Source organism: Eleutherodactylus coqui, chromosome 3 (assembly GCF_035609145.1).
Source record: "Eleutherodactylus coqui strain aEleCoq1 chromosome 3, aEleCoq1.hap1, whole genome shotgun sequence".
Lineage (NCBI taxonomy): Eukaryota > Metazoa > Chordata > Amphibia > Anura > Eleutherodactylidae > Eleutherodactylus > Eleutherodactylus coqui.
In genome coordinates, this window is record NC_089839.1 from 294,000,602 (window position 1) to 294,026,936 (window position 26,335).

Sequence of the window (26,335 nt, forward strand, 5' to 3'; positions counted from 1 at the left end):
CCTCCATACCAGCCTGTATCACATCTTGCATCCAAGCTAGAGGCGGAACAACAGGGTACTAGAGCCTCCATACCAGCCTGTATCACATCTTGTATCCAAGCTAGAGGCGGTGCAACAGGGTACTAGAGCCTCCATGCCCGCCTGTATCACATCTTGTATCCAAGCTAGAGGCGGTGCAACAAGTACTAGAGCCTCCATGCCCCCCGTATCACATCTTGTATCCAAGCTAGAGGCGGTACAACAGGGCACTGGAGCCTCCATGCCCGCCTGTATCACATCTTGTATCCAAGCTAGAGGTTGTACAACAGGGTACTAGAGCCTCCCTTCAGGTGATTAGCTTTCCACAATCATTTCTCCTTTCGCTCTGATATTACAATCATTTCTATATGACAACAGCGTTCCGTTTGATTCCGACAACTCCTTCTGGGTGCCTGATGTATTTTGACAAGGAGTGTATAAGCGGTTAGCACTATGTATACACGTCTGCTTACTGTTAATGGAGCCTCTTGTTTCGGTACAGATAAGAAATATCTACTCTTCATCTTATATTGTTCCTCGGCTTTCATGTCCACTTCTATTATTAATTTCACCTTGCTAGGAATCTCTTCTGCAAGTCTAACCTGAGGTACTTCTGATAATAAATTCAGGCGGCGTTACGTGAATGTGGAGAATATGAAAGCGCTCGTTTTTTCGAAACTTTTAAATAAATGATGTGAACCGAGCCCCGGGAAGTTCACGTTCAGCTCGACTAAGAAAACAGCAGAGAGTTTGCTCACATAAAATCCACGAGGACTGTGATTCCCCCTTCTGCTGTCATTCCACAGGTGACAGATGTATAGCACCTGCTATTAAAGGCATACTATAAATTACAGGAGCACTTATCTCATAGAAATGGCTGCTTATAAGTGGAGACACACATGGGGGCCAAAAATGACATAAGTGTATATATTTATAATAAAGAGAAAGTCGAAACAATAAAAGTATACTATAGAGAAAATGATACTTCTCTTTTTTGATACTGTAATTTGGGAGATTTACTGTATACATGTGTCTATTCTATAAAACAGTTTAAAGGGCTTCAGAAAAACATCCTGAAATATTCCAGTTTTCACACTGGTCACTGGAGCACACACAGAGATCCTGTTATCTGTAGATCATTTGTCATCTTTGGTGTGTAGATTGGGACAAGGTCAGCAGTGTCATTTCATTATCATTACAGCATAAAGTCAACAGCATGAATCTAAGGACAGATGAGAGCTTTATAGTACTGCTGGAGGCCTAGATAAAAGGAAGACTGTCACCATTCTGCAAGCTACTATATCCAGCTATTTACCGTGTGTAATGTGGCCAAAACACATTAATGTAACAGTACCGTCTCATGTCCACGGCCGGGTCGGATTCCAACGGTGAATTCTCGCAGCAGATTCAAACTCGGTGCGCCGGCAGTGACCCCCGCTCCAAATAGAGCATGCTGCGATTATCCCCCACGAGCGGAAAATCGCATTTGATTTCCACTTGCGGGTAGGGAAGAATCTTTTAACATAGCATGTCTATGGACGGACATTGCTGCGGAATTCACGGCAGGTGCCTGGCTGCGAATTCCGCAGCAAAAATCTGTTCATGGATATTGGGCCCACCTCTTTCATTATCCTCAGTGCCCTCAATCATTCAAAATCTGCTTTTGCGTGATTCCCGTATGGCATGTAAATGAGCCCTGAACCATTCGATGGGCAGTACCCCCTTTTCTTCACCCTTCACACACTCAATCACTGCCCCCCAAGCAGATCAACGTTGAAGATGCCAAGCGTAACCGACATACTGCATGTCCGCTGCATTTCCAGCTTCGGTGCATGTGCAGTGATGTCCACTTGTCTAGATTAATATGGACGTGACTGCGCATGCTCCAAAGCCAAAAATGTGATGCATGTGCAGCATTTCAATTACGCACAGCGTATCTAGGTCAGTCACAAGCTTTGGGAGGGTGTTTGAGAGTGCAGAGGGGAGCGAAAGGCAGGCCAATTTTGGTCGTGGAACCACCCATTGGACTTATTTACATGCCGCTTGGGAATCGGGGCAAGTGGTAAATTATGCTGGCAGACTTCCATCAAACTCTATACTATACTGTATGCAGCTCCCCTGCTACTCCCTGGACCATGGGGGTGAAATCTATAACTTCCCAGAGACTGTATTGGTCTATGGACAATTTTTAAACTATTTCTATTTTTTGCAGCTGCTATAAAGCACAAACACCCGCTACAGGTCTACATAGACAGGAATGAAATGCGTGAGCCTTCAATACGGCACGCCCTGAGAGGGCTTAAAGACAAACGTTCATATACACGGCATATCCATTATCACATAAAACAAGCTGTATAACGCTGTAGAGGCTGCGAGAGGCATAAACCTTCCAAACGGACCCATTTTACTTACTCGGAGAAGTGGGAGATGTGGCTCCTCCGTCTGTAGAAGTAGTTGGAGGCTTTGTGTCTGGCACTGGCAGGGGCACAGGCCTGGCCATTGGTGGCGGAGGAGGTGGTGGCAACATGGGAGTAGGAAGGAATGGATTGTGCACCTTGCCTTGGCTGCTACCATTGGGCTGTGAAATAACAAGAAGCTGAAGTCAAAGACCAATAGATCTGTACAAAAATTAAATATGAAAAAAGAAATATGGAAGGTGACTACATTTATTATGATCAACCTCTTGTCCCCCTTGCTTTGCACTGCAACTGTGCCTCCCACTGGTTGTGTCATCTGATCCTGCAATCAGACTTTGTTCGATTTGCTCCCTGCACCTACATACAGATGGAAAAGCTCAACACATTACTGAAGGATCAGACTACACAAGGCTTGATTGTAGTCTGTTACCATGGAAACACATAGTGCTGCATAAGAGCTGTATATACTAAATAGTAAAATCAAAATTTACAAAGTTTATTTACAAAGTTGCTTTGTTTTTTTTTACTGTGGGAAAATAAAATGAATTAGTTGCAGAAGATACGCTTTTTTGTATATAGATCCTGAAAACAAACTGAAAGGTACTAGATTATCAGATATTATGTATTATTGGATTCCGGATTAAAGGACTTTCTCTATTCAATCAGAAAACATCCTTAGTTTTATGTTCTGGTCCTATGAAGATCTGCAATTCTGTGCTGGATTATCAGACTTTCTGGACTACTGATTGCTGCACTGTTCACCAGCGCTCAGTTTATGACTCCTTGCTACAATGTTTCCACGCTGAGTCTGTCTGCAGCTTGCTGTCCGGGAGGTCATTCCCTCGCAGAGTGATGACGCTGACGTCAGGGCAGCACGCAGTGGTCAGCGTCCTGCACAGGTGTTTGCTACAATGTATCGCCCTCCTGAGTGATATATTCCAGTGCGGATGTTTTGGCCGAGTCATAAATCTGTTTCTTTCGCTTAGATTCACTTAGACTGGAACAAAAAATGGAATAAACTTCCATCTCAGTGTTGGGCTCGTCGGCGCTGCGTGTCGGCGGAACTGTATATTTAACATTTTATGAGGCCGAGCAGTAAGTTTAATTTATGGAGCAATAGAATTTAGGAGGCCGAGCGCTCACGCCGTCTGACAATATCAGTTTTGACAACAGTCAACAAATTGATCTGCCATGTAGGCATCTCATCCGACATGCAGTGCGCTCCGGGGGGAAGAGAGATGGCAACCGGCGAGATGATAAAATGGGACTACAGTGGGTTTAAGGAACAATAAAATCCTTTAGTGAAGTCTTTATAACTTCCATAATCGCGGCTGTTATGTGTCCACCTCACAACACGGAAAATGAATCTCTTGCCGTGTAACAAAGACGGCTTCCTTTGACTGCGGAGACAGAGCCGTCCGAAAATGTAGAATGCCATAGAAAACCTTAGAATATAGTCTAGGAGGGAGATTGCAATAGTGAATTGAAGCTCCTGCTCATTTTTTTAAACCTAGCAATTACTGAAAGGATGTGAAAACTTTTGCAACCATTTTTTTGGTTATAGATCCAATGCTTCTAGAATGAATTTTTTAAAAATGAAGCTGTTTTGCAAAAAGGCTTGATTAAAAATCCCTTTCTATTCTGTGTATACAGCTCCAATGCAGACTATGTGTCTCCATGGTTAAAGACTACAAGAAAGCATTCTGTGTAGTCTGACCCTTCAGTCGTGTTGTTCCGCATAAGGAAAGCAGTAGTAACACATGGCTGATCAGACTACATAGGGTGTGTTTGTAGTCAGTAACCATGGAGACACATAGGTCTACAGAGGCACTGCATACACAAACTAATTTTTTGTTAAGACTATTTGCTACTTTTTTTCTTTTAAAACATTTTGATTAGAGATGAGCGAGCATATCCCTTAGTGAGTACCTGCCCGCTCGAGAGAAAAGGTTCCGCTGCCGGCGCGGTGAGTTGCGGCAGTCAGCAGGGGGGAGCGGGGGGAGGGGGGAGGGGGAGAGAAGGAGAGAGAGATCTCCCCTCCGTTCCTCCCCGCTCTCCCCCGCAGCTCCCTGCCCTCCACCGGCAGCCGAACCTTTTCTATCGAGCGGGCAGGTACTCGCTAAGGGCAATGCTCGCTCGAGCAATTGCCCTTAGTGAGTATGCTCGCTCATCACTTATTTTGATACATTAGTGACTCTTGCCAATATTAAAGGGATATTCCAGAAGTTTTACTATTGACCTAACTGATTGAAATCAATGGAAGCGATGCCTCCTATTACACTTGTGACTTTGACCACCGATGAAATCGTCTGCACTGACAGCAGGCTGGATGATCAGCTGATCGGTGGGAATCCCTAGTGGCTGAATAGGGGATAACTTTAGATTTTTAAATAGGCTCTTTAATGTAAGGCTGGATTCTCATCGGTGCTTTGTTTTCTGTTTTTTGTTCCCGGAATCCCAATTGATTTCAATAGGGTTTATTTTGTTTTAGTTTGCTTCTGTTCCATCCAATATCTTTTTTTTTTTGAATGGACTTTTTGTTAACATTGCACTCTATGGGGAAGAGACATTCAAGAAGGTTTTCGGTTTGCATTCCGCTAAGTGGATCCGTGTAAGTTCTTGTTCACACCAGCGTTCAATCTTTGTAAGGCATTTCCATTCCACAGTTCCATTTTTGGAGCAGAGAAATGGAATTAAACATTTCTGCCTTTTTCCCACTGATTTCTATGGAGTTTAAAAAAAAACCCCAAAAACCCAGAAATGTTTCGATTTGTTTCTTCTTCATTTTTAACATGGAACAAATAGCAGAATACAGATAAAAGCTAGGGATCTGTTAATAACGGACAAAAGCCGCTGATGGGATCCCAGCCTGTCTCAGCCTATTAAGCCCCGGCCTTGGAAGAGTTGCTACATTTCTTGCACAGCCCTTTTCTGCATTCGCAGATCCGCAGACAGATAAATACTAAGTGTAAGGAGTCGGACGTGTGGTATTCAGGGTTCAAGTACTGGTCAACTAGAACTCAAGTACTTGATCTACACGTATAAATAACGGCCAGACCTGCAACATCTGTCTTCCCACAAGTTGCTAAAGATCATTTAACAGGAGCCATTTCATTTTGTAGCTTTATTTCTTCCTTTTCCTAATTTCTCCCATCAGATCCCCCTCCCCCGGTAATAGCTATCTGCAATCATTTCATTTAGAGCGACTGTAAACTACGAGCTCTGCAAAATAGATTTAAAAGGAGATTAATGAACGCGGTGCTTGAGCTGCGATAAAACTCCAAAAACATTAAAAAGTATACTAAAACCTGTGTGTTACCCAGAATGCTTAGAGTGTGAAGTAACTGGAAATGTCACAGTCAGATGTTCACCTTTTAACGGTTCAATATGATCAACATATATTGATTTCAACACTTCCAGTCACATCCAGAGCTGCATTCACAATTCTGCTGACTGTGATCTGGTGATAGGTGACCATAACACCGGAGTTGAGCTCCTATGGTAGTACAATGCACTAACCGTTTGTTTTTTTTGTCTGTTTTTTAACAGTGCCTTTGTGTAAATGTTACATCTCCCACAATGCAACAGAGCAAACATGTTTGATGCAACCATTGAACTGGCACTGAAATGGGAAATCCTATATATATATATATCTATAATAGAGGGGGTGTAAAGTGAGCAGTACCTGGTGTAAAAACAACAAGTACCATAATGAATATCACCAGAAGAAGCTCACACTTATTAAAAAGAGACTGCTGGGAGATTTCAGCTCTGCTGGTGGCAGAATATTGAGTGCAGCTCTGGAGTATATTACACAATGTAATGCAGGGTAAGTACAGGATAAGTAATGTATGTACATAGTGACTCCACCAGCAGAATAGTGAGTGCAGCTCTGGAGTATAATACAGAATGTAACTCAGGAGCAGTACAGGACAAGTAATGTATGTACACAGTGACTCCACCAGCAGAATAGTGAGTGCAGCTTTGGAGTATAATACAGATGTAACTCAGGATCAGTACTGGATAAGTAATGTATGTACACAGTGACTCCACCAGCAGAATAGTGAGTGCAGCTCTGGGATATAATACAGGATATAACTCAGGATCAGTATATGATAAGTAATGTATATACACAGTGACTCCACCAGCAGAATAGTGAGTGCAGCTCTGGAGTATAATACAGGATGTAACTCAGGATCAGTACAGGATAAGTAATGTATGTACACAGTGACTCCACCAGCAGAATAGTGAGTGCAGCTCTGGGGTATAATACAGGATGTAACTCAGGATCAGTATATGATAAGTAATGTATGTACACAGTGACTCCACCAGCAGAATAGTGAGTGCAGCTCTGGAGTATAATACAGGATATAACTCAGTATCAGTACAGGATAAGTAATGTATGTACACAGTGACTCCAGCAGCAGAATAGTGAGTGCAGCTCTGGGATATAATACAGGATATAACTCAGGATCAGTATATGATAAGTAATGTATGTACACAGTGACTCCACCAGCAGAATAGTGAGTGCAGCTCTGGAGTATAATACAGGATGTAACTCAAGATCAGCACAGGATAAGTAATGTATGTATACAGTGACTACACCAGCAGAATAGTGAGTGCAGCTCTAGAGTATAATACAGGATGTAACTCAAGATCAGCACAGGATAAGTAATGTATGTACACAGTGACTCCACCAGCAGAATAGTGAGTTAAGCTCTGGAGTATAATACAGGATATAACGCTGCACAAGAGAAGTACACAGTTGGAAAAGTAACATTTCAGGGACAGTGAGTAGACACTTCTGTAGTATAAAAAGCAGTCCTTACGTTTAGGAACCCCACCTGTCCAGCCTGCTGACCGGCTTCTGGGCAGACAAGTTGGACAAACTCTTTCAGAGTCTCCTGCGGGTGATAGCGGATTGCTGGGTGAGAGAAGTACGGCCCGGGTTGCTGGATAATGGGCGACGTCGGGAAATGTAAAGTTGATGGCGTTGCATGCGGACTCGCTGTCAGGGAGAGAAGAGGAGAGCGGCTGTTATCTCACAGTTCACATAAAGGTCTGAAGCTTAAAAACAAATATCCATCGCAATCACCGTGCAACAAAGACGGCATTGATACAATGTATATACTCTGTGACGGATACACGCTTCCTGTCAGGGATAGTTCATTCCAGGGACAGTTTGCAGTTCTCTGCAGCGCTTACATTCCCTCCTTGTGTCGCGAAAAATATTGTTTTAGGATTCTATATGAGATTGGCGCCGACAAGATGAAAGCCACTCCGAATATGCAAAGTGTTTATACCGAGCCCTAACTCTGTGGTCTCCATCTGAACCAAAACTACAACTCCCAGCATGCCTAGTAGGGGGAAGGCAAATAAGATGGTGAGAAACTATTCCAGAGCTCCTAGAAATGGTGTGGAGGGGAATGCAAACACCAGACCCTTCTGTTCCGGGTGGCACCATAATAGCGGGACCAGTCTGGTCTTTGCTACACCATTAGGCCTCGCTCTTCTACATACACCGCTGGGGGTATTTGGTGGTATGAATTACACTTGTTTTAATGGGGTTGTGTCAAGTTCTAAAGTCATTCCCTGCCTACAGGATAGGGAAAAACTTTATGATTGGTGGGGCTCTGGCGATTGGGACCCTCTCTTATACTAAGGACAGGGGTTTGGTTGGTCTTAAGTGAATTCAGAGAAGGTCGCGCAGGTGCGCCACTCCTCCATGCACTTTAATGGCAGCACCAGAGATTACCAAGTTTAAGGAATCTGGCAATCTTCGGAGCTGTCATTGAAGTAAATGGAGAAGTGATATGACTGCGCGACTTGACCTCAACTCACTCAAGGATCCACTGAACCCACATTCTTAGGGTCAGTGGGGGTCCCAGAGGTTGAACCCCCACAATCCTATAGATAGGGAATAATGTTAAAACTTTGCACAATCCCTTTAGGATAAGATAACTTGTTGCACCAAATTATCAGCGTTGGCTTGAACTTTGCTACATCTGTAGCATACCAACGGGCGTCCCTATTGTACGTTTGCTATGGAGACCATCTCTTTTATGTAAACTATTGGTTTTGTCTGGATTGGCCCATGTCTGCTAGCTTAAAGGGATGTTACCATCTTGGCCAAACAAAGCTGGGATGGGAACACACCACTGATATAAGGTGGCCTTGATGATGGAAACAGCCCGGCTTTGCTGAGATATGCTCTCACAGAAGTCTATGGGAGATATGAGAATAGTGTAGCACCCAAGTTACGGAAACAACATAACGCGCTGTGCTACGCCATTTGCATAACTTTCATTGACTTCTATGACAGTTATAGAAACAGCATAGCACAGGGCTCTTGGCTACTTCCATCCTCCCAACCGCTGCCGCCCACCGCGGTGGAGGGCTTAACTCAAGAGATCTACGGATCCCAGAGGTGAAACCAGGACCTATCAGACTTTCATTGCATAGCCTGTGGATATACCATAAAAGTAGGATGGGAAAGGGGAAAAAGTTACTAATTAAAATGTAACATGTCACAGATTATAGAATAGATAATTATAATTGTTCCCCAAAGCTATTATAATAATGGATTATGAAAAGACTGACATTTTTGAACTTTTTGCTTTCAGTGAATGTCCTCCTTATATAGCGAGTATAAGAAGTATAGCGTACACATGAGCACAATACAACTACTATACAGTTCCCACACGGAAAGCCAAAGTATTTGATGAAATCCAATAGCCTTAAGGCTAGATGATGAAGTAACGCCTCATCTCAGGTTCTAAGAGGCAGCACAAGATGCACAGTACTGAGGAGCTTTATGGAAAGTGGTACTTGGTTTGCTGGGAGGTGACCTCATTATGAGGGCATTTATGTCTCCACCACAAATCAAAGTATCATTGTTCTACCTTTTTTTTCACATGGTCCTATTATTATCATCAAGTAATGGCGGCTCTTTATGGAATGAAGATCTTGATGAGCCTTATAATCACTTATAACAATAGAGGGAAACTGAAGCCTTGCATTGCCAAGTTATAGTGCAGGGAGCACTTCCAGTTTTTGTTTAAGGCAAATCTCTAGATATGGAAACCTACCCTATGGGTCTTTTCCGATGGAACAATTTGCCCCAGCAGACGACCAACAAAACGTTCCTCTACCAGATCTTTACACACACCTACTTAAGGCCCATTTAGACACAACAATTCTCGCTCAAAATTCACTCAAAGCCATCTTTTGAGTGATAACCGTTGCGTCTAAATGCACGGACATCATGCAGTTTTCGTGCACAATTCGTTCCTCGCTCAATTCTAGTTTTATAGAATTGAGCGATGAACTCTTATCAGCAGTGCAGGCTGTTATCACAGTCGGCAACGCAGATAAGATTCTTTTGGCTCATGCCCCGCTGCTAGTTCACAGCGGAACGCGAGCTATAAACGCGGAGAACAATGCAATTTTTGCTCATGCAAAACAGCTGTATTGTTCGCCGAGTGATAGTGGTGGTGTCCCACTCCGCCTGCATAGCTTTTAAGTAGCAACTTAGCTACTATAGACTATGCAAAGATGATCGCTCAAAACTGGCATTCAAACTGTCGTTTGAGCGATCATCTTTCAGTGTAAATGGGGTCTCAGACTCGATTAGAGAACGAAAGATTGTCTTTGTTCATCAGCTAACATGTACAGTCATGTAAGCCATAATCTTGAGGAGGAAGGCTCTTCTTCCATCTCCACATTACCCTCCTCTGTAATATGTCTCCATGATAGACCTAAGCCCAGGCCCAGGTCTGCCTTGTATTTAAGCTTATTAAGCCCTACCCATGGCATGGCTTAATAGACAAACGTTAAAGTTACAATATACTGCAATACTGAAGTACTGCAATACTGTATATTGTAAAAGTGAACAAATGATTGAAGGTTTAAGTCCCCTATGAAAACAAAAAAACTTAAAATTAACTGGAGTCAAATTTTTAAAATACAAACACTTAAATAATATTGAAAATTCAAACCCCTTTTCCAATTTTTTCCACAAAATAATCTAAACAATTAAAAAAATAAACATAATTGGCATCACTGTGTGTTGTAAAAGCCTGAATTATTTATAGTGAACACCATAAATAACATAACACCAGAATTCTGTTGTTTTGGTCACCCCATCTCCCAATGAAAACTGAATAAAAAGTGATCAAAAAGTTGCATGTACTAAAAATGGCAGCAATAAAAACTATCCTTTGCCCAACAAAAACAGCATTTATTTTAAAGAATTTTCAATTTTTGTTTTTTTTAAGTAGTAAAACATAAAAGCTGTATGTCTCAAATCAATATTAAAGTTAACATATCATTTTTTCCTCACCATAAAAGCTGAAAAAGTAAAAAAAAAACCTGAAAGATGGTGCAATTACGTTTTTTTTCTATTTCACCCCACTTAAAAGTTTAAAAAACTTTATAAGGCGCATTTAAAAAATTGCAACGTGTCCCACACAAAACAAACTCTCATGCAGCTAGATTGACGAAAAAATAAAAATCAATAGAAATAAAATATAAATAAAAAATAAAAATATCAAGTAATTTAAAAAAACCCATAAAAAATATTAAAAAAAATAAACATTAAAAAAAACTACATAAAATAAAATAATTAAATAATAACCCTATATAAAATATGCATTCGACGCACAAAAGGCCAGGTGTTTGGTGCAATCCCACATAACCAGTGTTAGGCTACATTACAGAACATTAATCGCCTTGTCTCCCCGCTCAATTCATTTGTCTTCTAGATTGACCATATCAGAGTGCTAATTGGAAGCGCCACCAATCCTGCTGATGTGAAAGGCTTTCAAACATCATATAACAGCCGTCCTTTATCGGAAATATGAAGAGTGACTCTTTAATAGGGGAGGCTGGCAATCCTCCAAGCTCCGCAAGCAACTTGCACCCCTGGTGTCTAATGCCAGATATCAGCAAACAAAAAGCTAAACAGTCATTTTCTAGCTCATCAGATAGGCCGATCAAAGCCGCTAGTGAACCAGTCAGTAACCCCCCTCCACTCATCCACCTGCTGGGAATACCTTAATGGTTTGCATTAGTTAGAAACGCTCACAGATTAAACCCTTAAAGAAGGACGAGATGTCATCTCTGCAGAGCACGGCTTTAGCTGACACATATTCACAGGAAAGAGCGTAATTATAGGAGAACCATTAGCGCCGTGGACTAATTAATCTAGAAAACGCCTGTCAACAAGTCGCTCTTGGAGGATACTTCAACGATGTCTTTGAAAACCAATGACAGATCACAGATTTCTGCTATGTTGGCACTATCTGCTCGGCTGGTGATTTTCATTCTGCTAATTATTCACTAGCTGGCAACTAATTCTCATATTTTATCTTTCATTTTTCTTGCAGCAGAAGTTATCCGGTGACTCCACACCAAAGTTTCAATTTGCAAAATGTCTTTCATTTAGAACAGGTTGTCCAGATTTTAAAAAAAAAAACGAAAAACATTTTCGATCATTGAGAGTAGAGAGTAGGCTGTAGCTAAAAAGAGCGTCTCCTGCTGTGGAGGACTCAGCACAACCATACGATGCACAAGAAGCCCATTATTTCAATGTACATAGTGTAATTCTTCATTTCTCCTGTGGTGGTGCTGCAGGGCAGTTGGACACTTCTTGCCAGGTTCTACTACAAATGACAGCTGATCTTTAGCAATCTGCCTATTGAGTTGGGACGCCTTGATTGTAATACTGTTTGTAGGCAGGTATCATGCATTACAAAGCCTAAAAGTTGCCCAGTTACTGGACATTTTTTTAATTATAGCTCCAAATGTGTTAAAATGACAAAAGCAGGAACACTTACCCGTCCTCTCTCTGGCAATCCAGCCCTGACGCTCCTTGGTCCTCCCTGTCTTTGTTGCAGAATGGCAACTGCCTGACCAGTGTAGCCAATCAGAAGCTGAAGAGGTCAGGTGCTGTTCTCCTGGCATTATGGTGGAGTGGTGGTGCTAGGAGAATTGGCACCTGACTGCTGCAGGCTCTGATTGGCTGTAGCGGTCAGGTGGTAGTCATTACACAACAAAGACCGGGAGAATCGCTAGGCTGCAGCACTATATCTCCAGGGCAGACGACCAGTAAGTACCCCTGCTTTTTGTAATTTTTACACATTTGGACCTACAATTAAAAGATCACCAGCAACCAGTCAACCACCTTTAAAGGGGTTTTCTTAGTTCTTTTTAAAGTAATACACTGTTCCCTATGCAATAAGATAACTAACAGTCATATACTCACCTCTTCCCACTGTGTCCTGCGCCTATTTAACAGATGTGATAGGCACTGTAGCCAATGACAGAGCTGCAGCACCTGTAACGTCCCATGAACCTTGTGGGACTGCAGCCTGCATACAAGCACGGGGGTGGAGGACCGAGCAGTGCTGTGGGAAGCAGCGGGAAGAGGTGAGTAAATGACTGTTAGTTTTTTTACTGCATGAGGAACAGTTTTACTAAATAAAAAAAATAAAAAGACTACTCAGAAAACTCTTATAAGAATGTGGAACTTGGGGTGATCAGCTAATGGCCCCGCTTTCAACACCTATGGCAAATATCCGATTTTGCGGGGGAAGTCTGTGGCCAACCTGACATGTCTCGTCTAGTGGCCACTACAGGGGAAATGTTGTATTGCACAAAGGCAGACACGTATAATGTAAGCAGATACAACACGGACTAAAAACAGTCCGTTTTACATGGACCGAAATGGAACACCCTTGTCTGCATAAGCCCTTAATCTCCCGTGATCTGTATTCTCTCCCCTCTTAACGGTCGTTGAACTGCACTCCACCTATTAATTACTGCCGTATGTGCTCCCCCTCCAAATTACCACTGGCTGATCTGTACTGCTCCTCGTTTGCGCTGCTAATGCCACCCCTTAATTACCGCTGATCCATACTCCTCCTTAATCTATGCCTACCTGTATTCCCCTCTCTTGATTGCGGCTGACCTCTACCCAACGTATTAATCGCCACTGATCTGTACTCCCCCCTTAATCGCTTGCACTCCATCCTAAATACATCTGCCTGTGAAATGAACGAAATAAACATTCTGCGGCCTTAACAGATCTGCGAGGAACATGTTAACGCGGTTCTCCGTCCGTGCGGCGGGAATTCCACATTAACTCGGCGGGACATCCCTCGCATCTATCTACGTGCAAATTATGACTGCAATAGAGCTTTCAGTTATACTTGTGCTTAGTAATTATTGAACAGCTCCACGAAGGGAAGGCGAACGCTCATTGGCCTGGCGAACACAGCCACAGCGTGAGGCGATATGGTTAATTTAAAATACTACTAACCTAAGCTCTTCATTACGGGGAAATGGACAGAGCAATCTCCTGTTTAAATATTTCCTCAGCTCGGCTGAAATCCCCTCCTCTGTATAGCGGAGGCTGCGCTGTAATTACATGCTTTCCGCCTTTAATTGCGCGCTTTTCTGTGCACCTTCACAATAACAATTAGCAGAGCCGGGCGAAGACAATTAAAAAAAAAAAAGCTAAGTTATTATTGTAAAGTCTCTGTAGAAAAGTTGCCTGTTCCCAGCGACAGATCTCCCGCCGTTTTATTGTACGGTCCGGGCATTATGCGGAAAAACATCCCATGATCACAGCGACGCTCGAGGACGGGCTATTAAGTGCACAATACACCTATTATATAGAGAGTTTTATAAACACGGCAAGAATTAGCCAACACATACTCTTATTAATGACCCTCTGCGCTCCGGATAATTATACGGGTTGGCCACAATATTTATTAAGTGTCCGGTAAAAGTGGAGGACAAATGCCAAGACAAGTGCCAGGTATGAGAAGAACAATGCCCATAGATGTCACTAAAGAGACGTCAGCGCTGCCTAGAAGCATAACGCTCAACATCTGCGGAAGGGAAGGGGTATGCTGGAGGTGATGTACTGGAAGACAACCGTCCTACATGTGCAATGACCCGTAAAAGTGCGAGTCATAGTACTTCTAGTATAGTGGTCCTAAAACAGTACTAGCCACAACACCCCTACTATATAACACTCTATTACCTATTAGTTTTAATATATACTGGGTTACTACAAATGATCTTCTTGATCTGAAACCCCCATAAACCCCGTTTTTCATGACACTCAGATACAGAAATTTGATATCAATGGAAACAGAGACTCAAAAAGTTTTGTTGCACAACATCAGAAATATTCTCCTCTTCAGAGTTGAGTCCCCCTTCATCACTAGACACACATCGAGTCTGTAGTCAAGTTCCTGCTGTATACATTGTATCACGACAGGCTGATGCGATGGCTTCTGGGATGCTGCACATCATAAATGGTGGATGTAAGGGAGGCATGTAGACTCTAGCACCACAAGGTGTAAGGTCCGGGGAATGTGAAGGCCAGGAAAAAAGGTCACTATCACCACCACCTGCCAATCCATCGGTTTGGTAGTCGCTTACTGAGTCCACTTTTGACTTCATTGTGAAATATGGGGTGAGGGGGTGATGGCGCCCCGTCCTGTTGGGAGATGAAACCTGGAATTTCCTGTTCCAGGTGCGGCCGAAGCCATATCTGTAGCGTCTAGCTATGAAATTCCCGGGATCGTTCCCTCGTGGAATAATAAGGAGCTGTACACCTTCCTACAGGTTATAGCGCAAAGCACATTCACCGTGAAGTAGTCGTGCATACGCCCCACGTAGATGGGTGGGCTTTCCCTTTTTCCCTCCCCCAGATTCTGACATTACGTTTGGTAACTGTGGACGAAAAGTGGAAGGCGGCTCCATCACTAAATAGTAAAGACTCCACGAATCCATCGCTTTCCATTATAGTTTGCAGACTGGCAGTAGGATCATCGCCGCGCTTTGTCATCTGGTTTCAGGGCCGGTAACAATAGCGTTCGTTAGGCATAATATCCTAAACGTCTGTGCAGAATCTTCCTCACAGTCGGCGGCCGGACGTCCAATTCTCTGCTTGCTCTGACGGTGGATTTCTGAGGACTTTGTTTGAAACTTGCCGGACGCGCTCGGTTGTTTCCACGGTTACTGGTTGATGGATGCATGTTTTTTGCTTATAGATGCAACCGCCTTCCTTTAAATTGGAGTAACACTTACGAATTGTTCGCTCGCTAGTGGACCTTCACTAAGCTTCGTTTAAGAATGACGTTGGACACTAATTACAGACTGGTAGACATGAAAATCAAGGGCGTGCAACGCTCTCCTGTCTTCGTTGTCAGCCATTTGTCTAATATTCCCCTAGCAACGACTATGGCAGAATCAAAGTTTTTGGGCCAAATTCAGAAAAAATGTCTAACACTAAAACGGTCCTTGTTGCCCATAGGAACCAATCACAGCGCAGCTTTGATTTTACTTTAGCAGCTTGAAAAATGAAACTTTTTGAGTTTCTGCTTCCATTGATATCATAATTATGTAACTGAGGGTCATTAAACGGAAGTTATGTGTGTTTCAAACTGGGAAGATCATTTGTAATAACTCTACATCATGTATTAGTACTAGCCACAATACCCCTAGTACCCTAGGCATAACTTGAAGCTCCTGGGGCCCAATGCAAAATCTGTAATGGGGCCTCCAACTATAATGATTTGGTCATAGTACTGGGCTCCCTATTTGGAAAAGAGAGGCCTTATGGGCCCCTAAGGCTCCTGGGCCCTGGTGCAACCGGATCCCCTGCATCTCCTATAGTTACGCCTCTGACTACTACATAATATTAGCCCACGTATCCTTATAACAGTTAATGTTACACTGCCATAGGACAACCAACCACAGTACCCTATTACAAAAAAAACATTATTACTGTTGAGCGAACCAAAACAGGAGAACCCTGTTTTGGGTCAAACTTTGCTAAAAGTTCAGCGAGAACCCAAACCTCAGGAAGTTTGTTTCTGTACTAGAAGTTCATAGGACTAGTATTAAACACTGTCTAAGACTGTTGTAGTGGTCTTTAAATGGATGTGGCTCAGTGGTAGGCATTGTTGCCTCACAGCGCTGAGGTCCTAGGTTCATATCTGGCCAAGTAGACCATCTGTATGGACTTTGCAGAGGTTGTGCTCGATCAGATTTGAACTTAGACCTCCAGCACTGCAAGGCAACAGTGCTAACCACTGAGCCACCACACGTCTTCTCCAGGAGGAGGAGAAGAAGAAATGCAAAGGAAACAAACTTCATACAGATGTTGTCCTTGGTCAGATTTGAACCCAGTACTACAAGGCAACAGTGCTAACCACTGAGCCACCATGCTTCTTCTTCGTTCTCCTTGCTCCATCTTCCTCTTCTGGAGGAGAAGGGAAAGAAGTAAAACGGAGAAAAAGTACCCTACTACAATACCCCCAGAATCCTATATAGAGTATTCCCATAACAGTTCAAGCCACAGTACCCTTTAGAATGGCAAGGGCCACAGAAACCCAATAACAATACCTGCAATAGTACTCTTATAACAGCCACGGTACTTTTATAGTAGTAGCAGCCACAGTTCCCCTCTACCAGTACCTCATCACACTGCTTGCCCAGTGGCCCTATAAGTGCCAGTAAAAGGCCTCAGATTTTTTGCAGAATGCAGCTCTGTCAATGACTGGAGAGTATAAGCCATAATGAATTACATCATGTCTTGTATTCCAGTCACATCCAGAGCTGCATTCACAATTCTGCTGACAGTCACTTGGAATCCATCAGTACTGAGCTAATAGACATGCTCTAAAAGCTTAGGTGAGACTGTCTGAAGCGCTACGGTGGGGGATTTAACACTTTCCTGTACAGTGCAGCACAGCAGAACATGTTAAGGCAAGGTCAGCAGGGATATAAGAGGTCTTGCCAGTTGAACCAGGATCCTGGTGCTTCAGGGGGCCAAAATGCCCCTCTGCACCATACAAATACACCAGTCTTATCAATGGCACAATATAGATGAGGATCAGGATTTTGCATTGGGGCCGAAGAGCTTCAAGATATGTCTCTGGGCCCTAAAATCTAACGGTTGAGCAGAAACAGAATTTTGAAAGCAGCTCTGAATGTAACTAAAGTCATCGTAAAGCTTATCGTAGATGAACATCCATATAATGTTGTAACATAGGCAAGCGGGTCACGTAGGGTCCTTGTAGACCAGCTGATTGGGCGAGTGACGTCACCGCGAACTCCTTTCGCTCTCGGGCAGCCTGTTTAGACAGGCAGCTATATCATTGGCTCGTTCATACGAGAATCGTCCAGTCCCTGTATAAGCGATGAGAGGGACTGAACGAGCGTTGTTTAATCTGAGCGATTAGTGAACGAGTCAACGATGGATTCTATGCCTGCAGAAAATGAACAACAGAAGAAAAGTGAAAGTTCTCGTTAGTTGTTCAGTCGTTGGCTGCGTTTAGACCAGAGGCGTAACTATAGAGGGTGCAGAGGATGCGGTTGCACCCAGGTCCAGGAGCCTCAGGGGGCCCATAAGGCCTCTCTTCTCCATATAGGGAGCCCAGTACTATGAGTAAAGCATTATAGTTGGTGGCCCTGTTACACATTTTGCATTAGGAGCTTCAAGTTATGCCTCTGTGCAGCATGGTTTAGGTATGGGTACGGGTACAGATACAGATAGAGGGGGGGCCCCAGCTCACGTTTAGCATCAGGGCCCCTGAGCCTTTAGTTACGCCCCTGGTTTAGACCGAATGATTATTGTTCACTTTCACTCATTTGAACAATAATAATCATTACGTCTAACGACACCCTTACTTTACCAAGAAGGTTCAGAAGTCTAACCAGACCTCCGTCAACTCCCTGTGATCGGGAAAAGCAGATGTGCCAAGTCCAAGTGGCCCGGGGTGCCGAACACACGACGTGGATGAAGTTTCCAAGGTTTGTAAAGTCGACCAGTAATAAAGCTTCCCTTTGTTGCATTATTGTATAGCTGTCCGTCTATGATAGTCCTTGAGCACCGTGTGCAATTCTTGTTTCTTTTCCCCCAGCCCGGATGGCTGGATTGGGCGGTTGTGACTGGCGCTCTCCAATCTGGATGTCTATGCTGGACAGGGACCTGCTGAGGTGTATAATAAAGGCTGCTAGGTGTTGTGGTGCGCCCTGTTTTACCCGTGGCATCCCCCCACTACACCAGGTGAATCTGTTCTGCATTATCATTTCTGGTATGTTTTTGGGAGCGCTGGCCATTTTTGTATGCCTCATCTGTATTAAGATATTGTCTTTAAACCTTCTTGAGTCGCAGGAATCTGCTTCACTTCATTTACTGGCATCACTCAGGAACTTAATATATGTAAATTTTTGAAAGGAGCAATAACGTACTTCCATGAATCAAGGTGACATTCCTGAAAAGTGATGAAGAGACGAAAGACTGCAATGGGGAAAATGCAGCATGAAAAATATGTATGTGAAGAAAATGTAGCTTCCCATAGAAAGTCAATGTAATCTATCTACACAGTGACTCCAGCAGAATAGTGAGTGCAGCTCTGGAGTATAATACAGGATGTAACTCAGGATCAGTACAGGATAAGTAATGTATATACACAGTGACTCCACCAGCAGAATAGTGAGTGCAGCTCTGGAGTATAATACAGGATGTAACTCAGGATCAGTACAGGATAAGTAATGTATGTACACAGTGACTACACCAGCAGAATAGTGAGTGCAGCTCTGGAGTATAATGCAGGATGTAACTCTGAATCAGTAGAGGATAAGTAATGTATATACACAGTGACTCCACCAGCAGAACAGCGAGTGCAGCTCTGGAGTATAATACAGGATGCAACTCACGATCAATACATGATAAGTAATGTATGTACACAGTGCCTCCACCAGCAGAATAGTGAGTGCAGCTCTGGAGTATAATACAGGGTGTAACTCAAGAGCTGTACAGGATAAGTAATGTATGTATACAGTGCCTCCACCAGCAGAATAGGGAGTACAGCTCTGGAGTATAATACAGGATATAACTCAGGATCAGTATAGGATAAGTAATGTATGTACACAGTGCCTCCACCAGCAGAATAGTGAGTGCAGCTCTGGAGTATAATACAGGGTGTAACTCAGGATCAGTACAGGATACGTAATGGATGCACACAGTGACTCCTCCAGCAGAATAGTGAGTGCAGCTCTGGAGTATAATACAGGATGTAACTCAGGATCAGTACAGGATAAGTAATGGATATACACAGTGACTCCACCAGCAGAATAGTGAGTGCAGCTCTGGAGTATAATATAGGATGTAACTCAGGATCAGTACAGGGTAAGTAATGTATGTACACAGTGACTCCACCAGCAGAATAGTGAGTGCAGCTCTGGAGTATAATACGGGGTGTAACTGAGGATTCATATTTATATACTATATAAAGATGGGCATGCATGCTTCAAAAAATAAGTGTTGGGGCACATGTATAATGAATATTACAGCGTTTTGGACCATGATAACTCAGCAGATCAGTGTCAATAAAGGAGGCCTGGTGGATTCCACATTTAGGAGCCTCGGAAGTGGACGTGATATATGCAGCTTGAGGCAGACTGTAACACCTACAGTACTGCGCAGCGTGGCTCTGTGTTCCCTGGGCTGACAGGACAGACAGGAGACATATACAAGGGACGGCGGTTTTACTAGCTCATAAACCGGGCTGTTTACTGACACAAAACACACACAAGACAAGCTCTGTGTTCTGGGGGCTGCAGGTCCCCAACCGTACAGGACAAGATGCCGGGGCCCGGGGTAAAATATAGGAGGTGGACGCTGATAATGACTCTGGACAAGAGGATGGGATCCTAGGTGAAAGACTGCACTGAAGGTATTCACAGAGTCCTGGGGACTATAGTAGGGATCAATGATGGTAGGCTTAGATACACCAGTAGAACATATGATAAACTTAGATATATCAGCTCAGAAGCACATGATGAGGAATGCAGTGCTGTATGTTTTCTAAAGCTGTATCACATACTTAGATACACTCATCAGACAGTGATGGATATCACTCAGGACTGACTTAGATACATGGGCTCAGGACTACCCCATCCCTAAAAAGTAGCCTATAATATGAAGAATCACAAAAAGGCGGCCATAGTTATTGATACCAAATATAAGGGCAGGTATACCTCAGCATGCAGACAGGTGGGTTGCTAGTGTATATGGAGGGGCCCCCTTGTATGCCTTATCTGAGTGCAGCCCTCCAATATATGATCGGTGTGACTGGTCGCTCATCAGTATTGTGCACCTGTGCAGCGCTCCTCCATATAGCAGTCTGCTCGTCTGCTTGCTGAGGTTTGTTGTTCTACACCTTCCCTTGTATCTTGTATCGGTATACCAGTAAGAACGGGCACCTTCTGTGATTTTTGAATGGGTATGTCCTTTTTTATTTGCACCTAACTTATATATGGGCATAACAGGACATGGTTTAGTCAGTGCACTATAGGACACATATTTAGTACCAGTAATATACTGTGCATCTATTTTATACATTTTGGTACACTAAAGTGGCGGTGTAATAAGACCATTCGTCTCATACTACCCATAAGCATCCATGACCGAGAAAGGAAAGGGACCTCAAGAACAGACAGACTTATCAGGAGCTGTCATATAGATCATGGCGCTAACCTACAGATAAGGGATAGGCGCCACCGGCCATGGGGGGGGGGGGGGGGGGCTGGGAGACACAAAGCAGTACATTAACCCCTCTGTCGATGAGGAACATACGGCCCATATAATGATTCAGCACCATTTACTAGAGTGCCGCTCTCATTAGTGAGTACTATGTAGAATATGTTACCTAGTATTTACCCAGACTAGAACTGGAAAGGCGTTTGTAAGTTGAAAGTGACCGGGGTACAAGAGTAAGGCTGCTGGGAATATCATCCCCCATAGTAACCCTGAGTATCCAACCAATATCTATCTATCTATCTATCTATCTATCTATCTATCTATCTATCTATCTATCTATCTATCTATCTATCTATCCCATATCTATCTATCTATCTATCTATCTATCTATCTATCTATCTCATATCTATCTATCTATTTATCTATCTATTCTATCTATCTATCTATCCCATATCTATCTAATCTATCTATCTATCTATCTCATATCTATCTATCTATTTATCTAATATCTATATCTATCTATCTCATATCTATCTATCTATCTCTAGTTATCTATCTATCCCATATCTATCTATCTATCTATCTATCTATCTATCTATCTATCTATCTATCTATCTATCTATCTATCTATCTATCTATCTATCTATCTATCTCTCTCTCTATCTATCTCATATCTATCTATCTCTCTATAGCTATTTCATATATACCCTTTTTCCCTGAAAATAAGACATAGCATGATTTTCCAGAATTTTTGAGGATGCAAAATGATTTTTCAGGCTTTTTGAGGATGCTTGAAATATAAGCCCTACTCCAAAATTAAGCCCTTCTCACAGTTAATTAAAAAAGTAAATTTAAATAGTGTCCAGGCAGCTATACATGTAAAAAAGTTAAACCTTTTTGAACAAAAATTAATATAAGACACTGTCTTATTTTCAGGGAAACAGGGTATCTATCTATTTCATATCTATCCATTTCATATGTACCTATCTATCTCATATCTACCTATCTATCTAGTTCATATGTATCTATCTCATATCTATCTATGTATGTCATATCTATCTATCTATTTCATATCTATCTATGTATTTCATATCTATTTGTCTATCTATCTCATATTTATATATCTCATATCTATCTATTTCTTATCTATCTATTTCATATCTTTCTATTTCATATGTATCTATCTAATATCTATCTATTTCATATGTATCTATCTATCTCATATCTATTTATCTATTTCATATCAATCTATTTTATATCTATCTATCTATGTATTTCATATCTATCTATCTATCTTATATTTATATATCTCATATCTATCTATTTCATATCTATCTATCTATTTAATATGTATCTATCTATCTATCTCATATCTATCTATTTCATATCTATTTATCTAGCTCATATGTATCTATCTAATATCTATCTTGTATCTATCTATCTAGCTTATATCTATTTATCTATTTCATATGAATCTATTTCATATGTATCTATCTAACTATCTCATATCTATCTATCTATTCCATATATTTCATATGTACCTATCTATCTCATATCAATCTATCTATTCATCTATTTCATATCTATCTCATATCTATCCATCTATTTCATATCTATCTCATATCCATCTATCTATGTATTTCATATTTATCTATCTCTCTCATATCTATCTATCTATCTATCTATCTATCTATCTATTTATTCCATATATATCTATATATTTCATATGTACCTATCTATCTCATATCAATCTATCTATCCATCTATTTCATATCTATCTCATATCCATCTATGTATTTCATATTTATCTATCTCTCTCATATCTATCTCCTATCTATCTATCTATCTATCTATCTATCTATCTATCTATCTATCTATCTATCTATCTATCTATCTATCTATCCCATATCTATCTATTCCATATCTATCTCATATCTATCTATCTATTTCATATTTATCTGTCTATCTATCTCATATCTATCTATCTATCTATCTATCTATCTATCTATCTATCTATCTATCTCATATCTGTCTATCTATCTCATATCTATCTATCTATTTAATATCTATTCTGTAAAGATAGAAAAAATACCATAGATTTTAGGAATCAGCCCTTCCAACTGCAACTACAGTACAGTTGCAACAAAAAGTAAGTAAACCCCCTGAAATGATCTGGATATCTGCATAGATTACCAATACAATGCGGTCTGATTGTTCTATAGACCAACACAATGTAACTAATAACACCCCAACAGTTGTATCGTTTATGTTTTGTATTGATCATACTGTGAAAAAAATGCAAGGAGAAATATTAAGTGTTCCTCTGTGTTAATGACTTATCCAAGAACTAACTGGCAATAGGTGTTTGGATGTGAATTCAGGTCTCGCTGGTGTTTTGCACATTTAATAAAACACAAAGCCTGGTTACTGACAAATCTACTCTCAAGGATGATTGGTTAGTGTGATTTGCAGCTGGATGCAAACAACTTTCAAAAGACATCTTATAGACTTAGCATGAATCTAGAAGAGGCTACAAGAGCTACAGACCCAGGGGTAGATCACGCCACAGTTATTATCTACAAATGGAGAAGACTCGGGATTCTTGCTACTTTCCCTAGGAGCGGGCATCCTGTTATATCACTTCAAGGGCAATCCTGAAACAGGTGAGAAAGAAACCAAGGGGAACAGACAAAGACCTGCGGAAGACTCTACAAACTGCAAAAACCTCTGTTCATGTGATTAGAAGCACACTGACCTGACCAAGAATTGTGTTCATGGAATGACACCACAAAGGAAGCCGCTGCTGGTAAAAAACAAAAAAAACAAAAAACATTACAGACTGCCTCAAGTTTGCGCAAGACAACCTGGATGTTCCACAATGCTTCTGTGTGCTACATGTTATGTGGACGGACGAGACAAAAGTGGAACGCTTAGCATAAATACACAACTCTATATTTGGAGGGAAGAAAACATGGCACACCATCACCAAACCTCGTCTAACCATGAAGCCTGATCATTGAGGGAACAATTAATTCTAAGGCGGATTAGAACATCTTACAGGAAAATGTAAGGGCCGTCCATGACCTCAAGCTGAGGAGACGTTGGGTGATGCAACAAGACAAGGACCCAAAGCGCACAAGTAAACCAACTAGGTAATGGTTAAATATGTTTTGGAAATGTGTCCCCCCTCCCCCCCCCCCAATCATCCTACCTATTCCTTACTTTAAGAATACTGCAACCTTGCAGTTAAGTTCAGTTTGTCGCTTTACCTTTTTTTTTTTTTTTTTTTTTGGGCGAAGTTAATCCTATACTCTCAGCTCATATCTTTTTCTCCCTCTCTTCGCAAATACAGTGTTTGCATATATTTTGTTTAAGTAATAAGAAATAAGCAGTTATTGCCTTGCCTTTTTGCAATGTATGTTTGAAAAATATAATGAAAATCCAAATAAAACTTGTTTTAAAAAAAAAAAATATGTTTTGGAATGGTCAAGTCAGAGTCCTGACCGTAACGCTATGAAAATGCTGTGATTTCAGAAGGCATCTCAGAAATATTGATAAGCAAACACACTTGCAGGCATGAATGGTCCAAACTTCCTCCTCAATGTTGTCCAAATCTTACTTGTAGCTACAGTAAACAATTGGTGGAGGTGACTGCTGCTAAAAGAGGGATCTGCGGGTTATTAAATCAAAAGGCCAATTTACATGCAAAATTAATCGTTCAAAAGATAGGTGATCTGTTCTCTGCATTCAGCTCCTTTGTTCTGCCGTGGGGCTGCAAGCTGAATACAATCTAATCAGCAGCTCCCGTGGAGAATACAGCACCATGGACAGCAAACACAGATGTAGTCATAGTTGCATAGTATGTTAAGCTGAATGAAGACAATGTCCATTTAATTCACCCTGTTTCAACCCCCCTTTGTTGGTCCAGAGAAAGGCAAAAAAAAAACAAAAATAAAACAACGAGCCAATTTAGCTCATTTGGAGGAAACAAATTCCTTCCTTACTCCATAATGGCGGTCAGAGTAATCCCTGGATCAACATTTGAGATCAACAACCCCACTGGTCACCTAATGTGTATATCCTGTAATATCATAGCGCTCTAGAAAGACATCTTCTCTCCGGCTGAATGATGGATTTTATGCTCACCTAAAAATCATCGTTCAGCTGAAGAACGAAAGATGGGAGCATTTACACATAACGATTATTGCTGAAACAATGTTTTTGAGTGATAATCGTTGTATGTAACATAGTTACATAGTATGTAAGGCCGAATGAAGACAATGTCCATCTAGTCCAGCATGTTTATCCTCCTGTGTTGTTGATCCAGAGGAAGGCAAAAAATCCCAAGAGGCAGGAGCCAATTAGCCCTTTTGGGGGAAAAAATTCCTTCCCGACTCCCTAATGACAATCAGACTGTTCCCTGGATCAACCCCTAATAGTTTCTACCTGCCTGTATACCCGGATTAACAATTAACCTAATATTTATATCCTGTAATATCCTTCTCCAGAAAGACATCAAGTCCCCTTTTAAACTCCTCTATGGATTTTGCCATCACCACGTCCTCAGGCAGAGAGTTCCACAGTCTAACTGCTCTTACAGTAAAGAACCCCTTTCTGTGTTGGTGATGAAACCTGCTTTCCTCTAAACGTAGCGTATGCACTCTTGTTACTGTAACTACAGTCGACTTGTACCCCCAGGTCTTTTTCCATCTCACTTTTCCCTAGCAGTACCCCACTTAGTGTATATTGGTGACATCCGTTTCTCCTGCCCATGTGCAGAACCTTACATTTATCCACATTGAACTTCATTTGCCATTTTTCTGCCCAAGCCCCCAGCTTATCTAGGTCCTTTTGTAGCCGCACATTGTCCTCCGCTGCATTAATTATCTTTTATAATTTTGTATCATCTGCAAATATTGATATTTTACTGTGCAGCCCCTCTATCAGGTTGTTGATGTAAATGGGCCTTAAGGGTTCACTTACTTTTTCTCTGTGCACTGTGAATGATTACTCAATGTGCTCAGTACAGGACATGAAAGGCAGAACTTTCTGTGTAAGTTAGATTATATTGGTCTGTAAATGTGGCTTAGACAACAATCAGACCAGTTTTTATTAGTAACCAATGCAGAAATCCAGGGGATGTCAAAGGATTCGCTTACTTTTTTTTGCAATTGCGTGTTCCCAACAGAAGCAACATCGCTTTTCCAGATCCCTTGCATGATGAATACTGACGGTGTCCGAACTGACTTACAGTGGTGTTTGTTGGGATCCTCCAAGCAGTCCATCATTTTGAATAGAGAAATAGTGCTGCCGACAACGCCATTTTTCCATC

The 26,335-nt window shown here is 41.8% G+C and overlaps 1 protein-coding gene across 13 annotated transcripts in view; it reads right to left on the reverse strand.

The window, feature by feature from the left end:
- NFIA (nuclear factor I A) overlaps positions 1-26,335 on the reverse strand; it is a 305,334-nt gene that overhangs the window by 37,681 nt on the left and 241,318 nt on the right. For 5 of the 13 annotated variants that reach the window (XM_066597741.1, XM_066597739.1, XM_066597738.1 and 2 more), the window contains exons 8-10: positions 23,759-23,806; positions 7,265-7,443; positions 2,431-2,596 (exon numbers count right to left, since the gene is read on the reverse strand). In XM_066597741.1, the coding sequence (XP_066453838.1) occupies positions 2,431-2,596; positions 7,265-7,443; positions 23,759-23,806 (393 nt within the window). The remainder of the gene's footprint in view (positions 1-2,430; positions 2,597-7,264; positions 7,444-23,758; positions 23,807-26,335) is intronic. The other 8 variants (XM_066597744.1, XM_066597742.1, XM_066597740.1 and 5 more) reach the window with 4 other exon arrangements.